This window comes from Eulemur rufifrons, chromosome 14, assembly GCF_041146395.1.
Source record: "Eulemur rufifrons isolate Redbay chromosome 14, OSU_ERuf_1, whole genome shotgun sequence".
NCBI classification, from domain to species: Eukaryota; Metazoa; Chordata; class Mammalia; order Primates; family Lemuridae; genus Eulemur; species Eulemur rufifrons.
In genome coordinates, this window is record NC_090996.1 from 23,665,583 (window position 1) to 23,678,643 (window position 13,061).

The window sequence follows — 13,061 nt, forward strand, 5'->3', positions numbered from 1 at the left end:
TTGGCACATTTTCAATCAACATTTACAAAGAAATTTTCTTTAATTTTAAAATTAAAAACAGATTTGTTCAATGAACAAATGTCTAAACTGCATGTACTTCCATGCCACATTATGAGTAGAGTGAAAAGGTGGAGGAAAAAGTGACCAAAGAAGACACGTCTGTAGATTGAATTCAGCCCTGGGGTACCTTCTGCAAGTGCACAGGTAACTGACAGGGAAGGGTTTCTCTTGGGGGCAGTATTGAGTTAATAACATCCTTTTTGTTGTGTGAAGACCTCTAGACAGCCAGGACTTCTCTGTCTCTTGACCTTCATCCCAAATTCATTTTGCTCTTGATTTAGCCAAGCCAAATTAAGGATTTAGGTCCTATGCTAAAGTGGTCTGGGTTTTGAACAGCGGAGAATTCAGATGATGATATAAGGTGTTAATAACTATTCATATTAACAGTAGTTATTGAGTACTTCCTTGGAAGACTTAGTATAGGGTTAAAAACAGGATTTGGATTAGAGAAAGCCAAATCTGAATTTCTGATGAGTAACTTACTAGCTGTATGACGTTGGGCAAGTTACTTAATTTATCTGTAAAACAGGGGTAGAATTTGTACCAACTCGAGGGTGGTTGTGATTAAATGAAAAAGTGCATGTAAAATGTTTGTTAATTAACATTTACTGACTGCCTACCATGTACTAGACACTTTTAAATGCTTTGCATGTATAGTACTTAGTCTTTGTAACAACACTATGAGGTAGGTACCATTACAATCCCATTTTATAGTGAAGGAAACCAAAGCACAGGCAAGTTGAATAACTTGGCCAAAGTTACATAGCAGTGATGGAATAAGGATTTGGACCAGAAGAAGAATTCTGGAATTCGAATTCCAGAGCCCAGTGGTTAAGACTATTATCATCATTGTTCCTGGCAAGGACTCAAAAAATTAGAAACATCTTAATCATTCCCAGCATCTTTCACAGTGTCACTCACATAGTTGATGCTCAGTAAATGTGTGTTGAAGGAATGAATTTTGGAATCTTCAAGTGCAAACCTCCTTGAAGAAACTCTAGAGAGAGACCTAGAGTGAGATGAAATTTAAGGCTGTAGATAAATGACTGAGGATTGAACAGCATCAAGAGGCCAGCTAAGGTCATGCTCGACCTTAGCATCCTTTCCAAGAGAAAGTCAGCACAGATTAAAACACATCCTCTCCTGCTCATTGGACTGCCCCTCTGCCCCTCAGGGTGTCAGAAACAGAGATAACACAGGGCCATCTCAGAAGGCTTAAGAAATCCACTACTTCCTTGATTATATGATATTCATTTTCTTATTTGGAGATTGGTGTCACAATCCTATGTCAACAAGAATTTGACCAAGATGTATTTTTATTGGATACAAATTTCTCAGCAAAATTACATCTACAATTTCCTAAAGCGGGGACAGGGCAGTCAACCACAGCTTTGAGCACAAGGGTATGGGTTAATGAAGTGGTCCAGGCAGTCACTCAGACCCTTGTTAGCATGGAGTGATCATTACTGTAGGGCAAAGTTATGTGACTTCTTTGATCAAAAGTATGGAAGAATAATGACCTCATTTGTGCTGTTACCAAACTTTATGCTCAAAATCTAACAATCAGTGGAACACCGAATGTTAAGCAGAGGTTGGGTATCAGCTATGCACAGTGGTTCTCAAAGGATGCTGTCTTTTTGGGCATGTATTCAACATGAGCATTACAGGGAACTTGTCAGTAATGCAAATTCTCAAATCCCACCCCAGAACTTCTGAATCAGAAACTCTGGTTGGGGCCCAGTGATCCGTTTAAACAAGCTGTCCAGGTGGTTCTGAGACACAGTCAAGTCTTGGAACCACTGAGCTAGAGAAACACATCTAAGACAACCTTCCTGGAAACTCAAAAACCTAAATTCTGTCACTATCTGGCTATGAGACCTTAGAAAAATCACTTAACCTGTGTGTGCCTAAGTTTTCACCATTTGTCAAATGGTAATCATAATTTGCTCTCATTATCTTAGTGATAATCAGGTTCAAATGGGGGGAAAAAGTGTTTTAAAAAACATATTAACAATGTAATACTATTGTTATGAAGATAAAATAAGAAAAGTGGAAGTGCTCTAACACCGTATTATTCAGTGTGGTGCTCAGACCCACAGGGCTTGTTAGAAATGCAGACTCTCAGGCCCCATCCCCATCCTCACAAATTAAAATTTGCATTATAACCAGATCCCCAGGTGATGAGAGTTGGAGAAACACTCATACGTGTAAGGCATTACTCTTATGCTGCAGGTGCAATCCTGAGCAAAGCAGAGCCCTGCCTTCCTCCCCCCCACCCCCGCCACCACACACACACACTCTGCTCCACAGCTGAGCTTCCCTTTCTGGGATCATTCTCACAGTTGATCAGCCATAAATGTCATGAACAAGTTCCACCTTTGAGAATTTAGGGAGGTATTGTTAAGCGCTGCTATTCTGAAAGACAATTCCTATTAATGAGCTCAATTCTTACCACTTCTCCTCAATTCAAAGATTATAAAAACAAATGCAAATCATAGGCTATTTTAGTCATCCCTTTTATAATTGAACTATACACAAACTCATCTCATTGCCTCCTAAGAAATGAACTGGCCATTCACTGTAGCCACTTGAAGGCTCAGATCCTGCAGAAATTCAAAAGAAGCTATCCTTTTTTATACTTAAAACTACAGGGGTTCTCCAAGCTTCAAGTGACTGTTGGAAAGCATTGGTTACTTTTATCATTTTGAGCCAATTAAAGTAAGGGTGGGAAGAGGAGAATAGGGAATGTTCCCTGAAGATTCTGATGCAATATTCTGGGCTCACCATTTGCATGTTTAATAAGTATTTTAAACATGTTCTTACAGTCAGACAAGTTTGGAAAGAACTCTAGATCCTAGCTCAGTGGTTCTGAAACCTGGCTTCCCACTAAAATCATCTGGGGAGCTTTAAAGATAAAGTACAGATATCTGGGTTCTGCTGCAAAGATGCTGACTTAGCTGGCCTACAGTGAGGCCTGGCCTGCTTGCTGTTAACAGTTCCCCGTGTGACTCTGAGTGCAGCCAGTGTTGAGAACCCCACTGCCTAACCACAGGCTTCTCCCCCTTTTAGGAACTGAAGTGTGTCCCCCAAGATTCACATGCTGAAGTCCTAACCCCCAGTACCTCAGAATGTAACTGCTTTTGAAGATAAGGCCTTTAAATAGGTGATTAAGTTAAAATGAGGCCTTTAGGGTAGGCCCTAATCCAGTCTGACTAGTGTCTTTATAACAAGAGGAAATTTGAACACACAGAAACACCTGGACATCTGTGTGCACGGAGGAAAGACCATGTGAAGACACAGTGAGAAGGTGGCCATCTGCAAGCCAAGGAGAGGGGCCTCAGAATGAAACCAACCCTACCAATACTTTGCTTTTGGACTTCCAGCCTCCAAAACTGTAAGAAAATATTAATAAATTTTTGTTGTCTAAGCCACCTAGTCTGTGATGTTTTGTTAGGACAGCCCTAGCAAACTCTTAGTAATATATCCCCTATCTCAAGGCAAGTGTTGAAAGCATCCTTCTTACACCTGAATGTGTGCGCATGAGACCTACAGACCAGATCTTTCTTTTACACCTCCAGGAGAAGCAGGGGCTGCACTGATGTGGAAATAAGGGCTGGAGGTGGATGGAGCAGCACTCCATATAGAAGCACTTAGCACCTGGTAAGTGAGCAGAAGTGACGCTTTCAGAGGGAGCTCACATTTCGGTGCAGAAGCCAAAGCAGCACCAACAGCATTAAGATGCCCCAGAAGGGGGGAAAAAATCAGTTCAAACATCACTCCATGGGCTGCCTTCACTGACCCCACAGACAAGTCTCCTATGGTCCCTTGTGCTTCCCCTTCAGAACCCCTATCACAACCATAATTCATTATTGTTTGAATATTAAGTTCATGTCTATCTAAATTGATCTGATAGACAATAAGCACCATGGAAGCTAAGCAGGGTCGGGCCTGGTTAGTACTTGGATGGGAGACAATAAGCCATGATTCCTTCACCATCTTTTTCACCAACACTTGACCCATATTTGTTGAATGAATGAATGAATGAATGAATCTACTAGCAACCACTACCAAAAATGATACCAAAAGAAATTAATTCAGTTAATGAAGTGAATTAATGAATAAGTGAACAAAAAAGTGAATCAATGACTGAGCACTGATTGGGTGCTTGTGTTTCAAATGTAGCTTAAATGCTTTCTAAATTCAGTTCCAATGAGATTTCATGACTGATTACTTAAGAGGAGACTCCTCTCCCCTGAGTAATTTTCACCCTTTTGAAGGACCCTTCAGTTTTAATAACAGTCCCATGTCTTGTGAATCATTTGGCAAATCTGCAAAAAAAATTATACACACACATTCATTACATATGCACACACACATATTCCATACATCACCACTGCTTTCTTGTTTGGTTCAATATAAGACTTTTTTTGTTTGTTTTTAGAGACAGGGTCTTGCTCTGTCACCTAAGCTGGAGTGCAGTGGCATGATCCTCCTGCCTCAGGCTCCTAAGTAGCTGGGACTACAAGCATGCACCACCACCCCTTGCTAATTTTTAAAATATATATATATATATATATATATATATATATTTTTTTTTTTTTTTTTTTTTTTTTTTTTTTGAGACAGAGTCTCACTCTGTTGCCCAGGCTAGAGTGCCTTGGTGTCAGCCTAGCTCACAGCAACCTCAAACTCCTGGGCTCAAGCAATCCCTCTGCCTCAGCCTCCCAAGTAGCTGGGACTACAGGCACACACCACCATGCCTGGCTAATTTTTTTCTAATATTTTTAGTTGTCCAGCTAATTTCTTTCTATTTTTAGTAGAGACGGGGTCTTGCTCTTGCTCAGGCTGGTCTCGAACTCCTGAGCTCAAACGATCCTCCCTCCTCGGTCTCCCAGAGTGCTAGGATTACAGGTGTGAGCCACTGCGCCCTGCCCCCCAAAAATTTTGTAGAGACAGGGTCTTACTCTGTTGTCCAGGCTGGTCTCCAACCCTTGACCTCAAGTGATCCTCCTGCTTCGGTCTCCCAAAGTGCTGGGATTATAGGCATGAGCCACTGCACCCAGCCCCATATGAGGTTTTATACATGATCAATGTCTCATGTAGACGGCACAGTGGCTCATGCCTATAAACTCAGCACTTTGAGAGGCAGAGGCAGGAGGATCACTTGAGGCCTGGAGTTTAAGACCAGCATGGGCAACATGGTGAGATCCCTATCTTTACAAAAAATGAAAAAATTAGCCAGGCATGGTGGCATGCGCCTGTAGTCCAGCTACTCAGGAGGCTGGGGCAGGAGGATTGCTTGAGCCCAGGAGTTAAAGACTGCAGTGAGCTGTGATGACACCACTGTACTCCAGTTTGGGCAACAGAGTGAGACCTTGTCTCCAACAAAACAAAACACAACAAAAACCTCATAGGGGAGACCCCCCTCCATCCCTCCAGTCCAACTCCAGATACTTGTATACTCAATATGCAAGAAAGTTCAGGGACAAGACCTCTGGTTGTACTTCACCTTTTGAAGACATGGGGATGTTTTTAGCTCAAAGTCATAAATGAATGCAGGTTCTACAACTCAGAAGCTTCACATCTCTAACTGAGGATCACATTTTTATTCAGCCTGAACCGCTTTTCTTTGCACCAGTTTTAAACCTTTGCCAGGTCTGGGAGGGGAGATTCCCAAGGACCAATCATTCATACACACATTTCTTGAAGATAAAATACATCATTCCCAAGTTATCTCTTCCCAGATTTTTGTGGGCTAGTTTCAATATGACAACCATCTTTATTGGAAAACCTCAAGTATTTTGTCTTAAAAAATTAGCAATCCAGGTGTTAAAAAAAAAATAGCAGAGAACTGCCCAATTTTACTTTGATATTTACATTGTAGTCAGTTTCCACTCCTGGCTAAAGGTTTGGATTCCCCTTCTGGGAGGTTTCCAAAGGCCCATGGAAGGTGTCACAGAAGTTGTTCCATTTTCATCTCTTTCCTTATTTGATTGCTGTCTGGCTGCCACAATAATCATCAAGCCCTTGGATTATCTTCTTGGACTGATTGCCTAAATCGCAGGCCTGGGTTTGACACAGGAAAGAGAAGTGAATGCAGATGCACCCTGCCCCATCTCTACAAGTGAGAGGCCAGATTGGCCTTCAAGATCCCACAGCTTCTTGTACTTTCCTTGCCTTCTCCTTTTTAGTTTCTGTAACCCTCCCCTTGAACTCCCATCACTGGTAAATGCTATCCCAAAAGACGAATGGGTTTGTTTGTTTCCTAACCAGTATTCACTCTTCCTTGTGGCCTCAGCCCCACATGTTCTTTGGGAAGCCACCCTTCTCTACACCCAGTTGCTGGGGTCTTTATGGAGGCACCACCTGAATCTACAGATGAGGCATGTGGCTCAGATCTGAACGAGGGAACCACCACATTTTCATAGCCATGGCGATTGGCGCAAGGATGGGTACATCACCCAATCCGATCCCATGAAACACTGTGAGAATCCTGGGTCCCCCATTCTTTCCCACTAGATTGAATCTGGGAAGATATAAGAAGTTGATAAAGCCATCTTGCAATTATTAGGAAGAGCCTATTTGCAAAAGGAACTAAGATGATGGATAAGAACCAAACTGAAGAAACCAGGTTCTGGTGACATCACAAGCTCCAGCTTTGGGCCAGGCCTAAAGCAAGAATCATCCTTGGACTTTTGCTTAAGCCAGTTTGGGTTGGGTTTGCAATTCAAAGAGCAATGGATACACAAGCAATTCTGACCCTCCATCTTGGGATATATCGCCTGGACACATTAGCGTCTTGTTCTGTGCCAGTTGGGTTACTCACCAGGGGCAGCATCACGTTCCCCCAAATGCAAAGGGCCTTGTTGCTGAAAGAAAACAAAACAGACAGCCACGTCACTGAGAAAGAATGTAGATTCTGGGTCTTGTTGCATAGTTGTCATCATTTGTGAGCCCCCCACCATTTTAGAATTAAGGGGAGACAGATTAAGACCAATCCTCAGCCATAGAATTATCAAACATGTTTTGCTTTTTAGGGACACTAATTCCATTCATTCATTCATTCCACAGGTATTTACCAAGCATTTACAATATACCAGGTAATATAGTAGGACCCAGGGTGACAGGAGTACAGACAGGACTTAGCACTGGGCATTCTGTCAAGGTCACAACTTCCAAAACAAGTGGCATTTGAATTAAAGTAGGGTTTGCCCTTTACCCATATTTTCCAGGACACCAAAGCCAGCAAGGGCTTTGGAATTAGAACAGGGTTTCACGTGTCTTTACACCCTCTTGGTAAGAATGAAATTGGTAAAATCTCTTTAGGAGAGTGATACAGCAATATCTATGAACATTATAATGTACATGCCTTGTGGCAGAAATACATAAAATAATTATAACAAAAACATTTTACTACATATGGTTTTTAGTATTTAAAAAACCTAGAAATAACCCAAATGTCCAAATATGTACAAAATGAAACAATGTCTGAGATATATTAAGTGGAGAGAAAACTTTATGATACTGTATGTATAATATAGCCCCACTTTTGTAACAAATAAGTAAATTAAAGTATCAGTAGATGCAGGTATGTTTGCAGATGCCCACAGAAAAAGATCTGAAAGAATATACACTGAGGTATTAATAGTGGGATGAGATTTTAAGGCACTTTTTATCTCAGTGTTATCTACTTCTGTATCATTGGGGTTCTATAAAACAAGGGTCCCTAACCTATGGTGAGCTGTATAATTATTTCACTACATATTACAATGTAATAATAATGGAAATAGAGTGCACAATAAATGTAATGTGCTTGAATTATCCCAAAACCATCCCCCTACCCTGGTCCGTGGAAAACTGTCTTCCATGAAAATGGTCCCTGGTGCCAAAAAGGTTGGGGATCACAAGCTCCACTAGGGCAAGGGCTTTGTCTTGTTCACCATAACCATGGCACCCAGAATAAGTCCAGGCATGGACCGTATTGAATGAATGAATATTACTTTTTAAATAAAAAACACAGAAATGTTTAAACATAGAAGTTAAAGGGCCCTTCTGTAATGCCAAGAGCTTGGTCCCTAATTCCCTGATGCGCTTTTACAAGGAGGCAACTCTATGTCCCAGGGAGTTCCCAAGGCAGTCTCCAGCCTCACCTCCACTTCGCTCCTCTCCAGTACGAGAGAGCTGGGGTTCACTCTCTTCTCCGTATCCTGCAGCTTGATCAGCTTGTCTATCAGGAACATTTTATCTTTGCCCTCCTGCCAAGAAGGAAAAAGAACACATGGGTGAATGATGGTGCGAGGCTGAGAAGCAACTCATGGCAAAAAGGTTGATTTTCAGGTAGGTAGGACCCCAGAAGTTGGATGGAGATTGTTGCCATGTTTTCTCTTGAAAGAAAAGAAACATTTCATAGCAGAGCTAAATTATTCTCCACCCCAACTATATGCCTTCTGCATTTTAGTATTCCCCTCTAAAGCAATTTCCCTAGCAAGCTGGAGCAGCAGCCTCGAGCCTGCTGCCAGAAGCAACAACTTACATGCCACTCGGTGAATGCCCAGGACAAATGTTTTCCAGTGTCCCCCTTCCTGGCACGCTCCCTGCCCCCAAAGCCTGTTCTGTGAACCTAGTATTGCCTGGGTCTTCCCTGTTCTCCCACTGAGAATGCCACAGTTCAGAGCTCTGCCCCTAAAGACATTAAGGGTGTTTCATTAGTCAAAGTCATCTGTGTTGGTGGAGATCACTAATTCCAAATTGGGCAGAGGAACAAAGGAAAGGGCGTGCCTTCTCCCAGGAAGGTGTAATCACTTTCCTGGGAACTCTGTTGCAGATAAGAGAGCAGAGCATTCCACCAGTGTGCAGAGGTGGTCAAGCAAGCCCCTTTGGTTGTGTGTCCCGTCTAGGTCGATCGTGGCAGTCCCATTTCCATACCTCTGTTTCTCCTTTAACTTTTATCCACTAATTTGAGCATCCACCAGTGGATCTTGAAAGTAACAATTATTACAGCAGTGTTTGTTTCAAGATGATTTTCTATTTCCCTCATTCCTTTGGAATTCCTCTGTAAAGAAAAGCTGTCTTTGGGAATTGGTGTTTTATTAAGTCCCTGAGCTGCCTTGGATGTGGCCAGCTTGTTTGGAAACTTCTGGCCTGTAGCAGCTGTTTTCACACTGTAGTGCAAATTAGAATTACCTAGAAAGTGTGCAAAGCTGCAAACTCCTAGGCCTATACCCAATAAATTTTTATTCAGAAGCTAAACTGCATTGTAGTTAAGAACACAAACTTTGGAGTTGCTTGGTTCAAATCCCAGCATTTATTTACTGGTCTTGTGACTTAGGGTAAATCACTTCACTCTGTAAGCCTCAGATTCCTTAATTTTAAAATGGGAGTTTAAAGAAATGTATGTGCCCTGGAGTAGTTAAAATTAAATAGGAATTTTTGTTTATCACTTAGCACAAGGCCAAGCATCAGGTTAGTACACAACAAATGTTATATGTTGCTGTTATTGGTTGGAAGGAGATAGCAGGAATTTGCGTTTTTAACAAGAATACAGGTGTTTTTGATGTAGGTGATCATACTTTGAGAAGGATTGTTGCAGAGCCTATTCTCAGCCTCTTTATCTGGGTTCTTTTAGAGATAATGTCCCTGCCTTTGTGGTCCATCTTCTGGGCAAGAGTCCCAAGTAGGCATGGCTGTGGTCATGCCTGTAGTGCCTTCAAATCATGCCATCCAAATGTCTCCCCAGTTGACCTGGCACTACCCTTACAACTCAAGCCTTTGGAATCAAATCTCTCCTGCACTGAGATCTTCATAAGACTTTCCTAAACCATTCAGAGCTCTGCATCAGAAAGAAGGGAAAAAGCACAACTGATCTATGCCCTTTCTTTACATTCCAAAAGAACCAACTCAAGTTATCTGAAACCCCAACGATTCAAGCAGATACAACACTGGGGAGTTCTGCTTCTTTCCCACGCTCTTAGCCACAAGAGCTCTCATGTCACAGTTACGTTAGTATTTAGGAGAAAAGGGAACCAGCCCAGTAGCAGTGAGCATCCCTGTGCCCAGACTATGGTCTCTAAATACCACTCACCAGGACTCCTTGAAGAAATGGCCAATTCCTGTTCTGGGACAGGAAATGAACAAAGATAAGCTTGGAATATCTTGTCCTTCCAGAGAACAAGGGAGCTATCAAAGACTTCTGGGGTCATGTCAAAAGAACCCAGGGTTTCCACTAGCAAAGGCTGATACTATTTGAGTATTTAAAAAAAAAAACAAGACTGTAATTGAAGATATCAAAATATATTTAAACCATGAATTCATAGTGATACTTATTTGGAGGTTGCTAGATATGGTGGGTTAAAATAAACAGTGTCCTCCTTTTAAAAAGATATGTCTAAGTCTGAACTCCAGGACCTGTGAATATGGCCTTACTTGGGAATAGGGTCTTTGCAGAAATAATTAAATTAAGGATCTCCTCGATTAGGGCAGACTCTAAATCCAATGATAAGTCATTAGAAGAAGAGAAGGAGAAACAGACACAGAGAAAAAGGCCTTGTGAAGATGGAGGCAGAGACTGGAGTTATGAAGCTCCAAGCCAAGAAACATCAAAGGGCTGCCAGCAGGGACCAGTGGCAGATTCTCCCTCAGAGCCTTAGAAGGAACCAGCCCTGCTAAAACCTTGATTTTGGCCTCCAAAACTGTGAGATAATAAGTTTCTGTTGGTTTAAGCCACCAGATTTGTGGTAATTTGTCATGGCAGCCCTAGCAAACTAATACACTAGGGCACTGACTCATAATTTTGAAAACTGGTAAATAAAGGGGAAGAATCACGCATTTACCCTGCCTCTCCCCTATGGCTTACATTTCAAGGCAATCAAATACTTAATGAGCAAAAATTCTTTTTTAATAGAAGAATCCTAGCTAATGAATGCAGGAGGAATTATAGAATTAGACTATCTTTCTATTGTAATTTCCAGTGAAATAAATGGATTTTTTAGGCATTACTAATCAAAGCCTGCTAAATCCATTAGGTGGAAGGCTGATGGGAGACTTAAAATGGATGGATCAGCTTGGACCCACTGATCACTGTTAACATCGCAGAAAAAGAAACCATCAGACATTGTGTTGAGGTAATGCCACAGAAGGGCATAGCATCACCTGTGAGGTACTCTGCCTATAGAATTGGATCTGGATATAATTGGGTCTCTAGATATCATCACCAGTTTACAGGAAATAAAAAAAAAATAAGAAACATACTAAACAACACTGCAGGGTTGCAAATCAGATATATGCAGAATATGGTAAATATAAAACAAATGACCTGCATTCTTCAACAATAAAAAGGCAAGAGAAAGTTGGGGGTGGTGAATGGTTATAGATTAAAAGAAAATTAAGCATATCAACCAAATGCAACATGTGACCCTTTTTCAGATTCTGATTTGAACAACTCTGCTATAAAAAGAAACTTAATGGTACAATTGGGGAAATTTGAACATTGGATATTAGGTGATAGATTTTTTTTTTTTTTTTGAGACAGAGTCTCGCTCTGTTGCCCGGGCTAGAGTGAGTGCCGTGGCGTCAGCCTAGCTCACAGCAACCTCAAACTCCTGGGCTTAAGCGATCCTCCTGCCTCAGCCTCCCAAGTAGCTAGGACTACAGGCATGCGCCACCATGCCCGGCTAATTTTTTCTATATATATTTTTAGTTGTCCATATAATTTCTTTCTATTTTTAGTAGAGATGGGGTCTCACTCTTGCTCAGGCTGGTCTCGAACTCCTGACCTTGAGCAATCCACCCGCCTCGGCCTCCCAGAGAGCTAGGATTACAGGCGTGAGCCACCACGCCCGGCCGGTGATAGATTATTAAGCTTTTTTCAGGTGTAATGATGGTATTGTGGTTGTTTTTGTCAGTTTGGTTGGTTGGTTTGTGTTTGTTTTTGTTTTTGTTTTTGTTTTTGTTTGAGACAGGATCTCACTCTGTTGCCCAGGCTAGTGTGCAGTGCTGTCATCATAGCTCATAGCAACCTCAAACTCCTGAGTTCAAGCAATCCCCCTGCCGCAGCCTCCCGAGTAGCTGGGACTATAGGTGTGTGCCACCACAACCAGCTAATTTTTCTATTTTTTGTAGAGACAGGGTCTCATTATGTTGCCTAGGCTGGTCATGAACTCTTGGCCTCAAGCAGTCCTTCCGCCTTGGCCTCCCAAAGTGCTGGGATTACAGGTGTGAGCCACCATGGCCAGCCTGTGGTTATGTTTTTAAAACGTCTTTATCTCATAGACATGTGTATAAAGGTTTTAACAGATTTAAAAAGTATCTAAAGCATAAGATTTGCTTTAAAATAACCCAGAGACTTGCAAGGAAGAGATCATGTAGATGAAATAAGAGTATACAAATGTTAATGGTTGTTAGGGATGGGTGGCAAGGATATGCCTATACCCTTGTACTGTTTTGGAATATGTTTAGAAATTTCCCTCCAAACTGTGAGAAAGAGCGGGGAGGATAACAGAAGGGTCCGATGGGATTTACATTAATGATCTGTTCATGGAGCAGCCTGATCATAATCTTCCTTCCCTCTGTGATCTGCCAGTAAAGGTAGGTGATGATTCTGGAAGAGAAGAAAAGAAAGAATGACAGACACTTTTGCCAATGGGTTGCAGGCTCTGAATTTCAATTGAATGCAAAGGAACTGGAATATTTGCTTGCAAATAGATTTTGGTCCAAATATATTCCTGAAAAGTTATGTCAGGGTGAGTTATGGGTTAAATACATTAGAGCAGCGCTTCTCCACCTGGCTGCACATGGAATCACCTGGAAGGTGGAGATAAGACCCATGCCATGGTCCCTCCTCAGACCAATTAATTGAGCATCTCTGGACATGGGATGAGATATCAGCATTTAAAAAATGTACATAATTCTAATGTGCAGCTAGAATCTCTCAATCTGGACAGTACTGTGCAAACTTCAATGTGATATTTTCCTGAGATTTTGTTCAAATGCAGATTCTGGCTTAG

At 41.7% G+C, this 13,061-nt stretch overlaps 1 protein-coding gene across 1 annotated transcript in view; it reads right to left on the reverse strand.

Annotated features, from left to right (window-relative positions):
• Positions 1-5,912: 5,912 nt before the first annotated feature.
• TMC5 (transmembrane channel like 5) overlaps positions 5,913-13,061 on the reverse strand; it is a 43,974-nt gene continuing 36,825 nt past the window's right edge. Inside the window, 4 exon segments of the mRNA XM_069486014.1 lie at positions 5,913-6,126; positions 6,887-6,929; positions 8,211-8,315; positions 12,577-12,655. Of these exon segments, the coding sequence (XP_069342115.1) occupies positions 6,080-6,126; positions 6,887-6,929; positions 8,211-8,315; positions 12,577-12,655 (274 nt within the window). The 3' untranslated portion in view covers positions 5,913-6,079.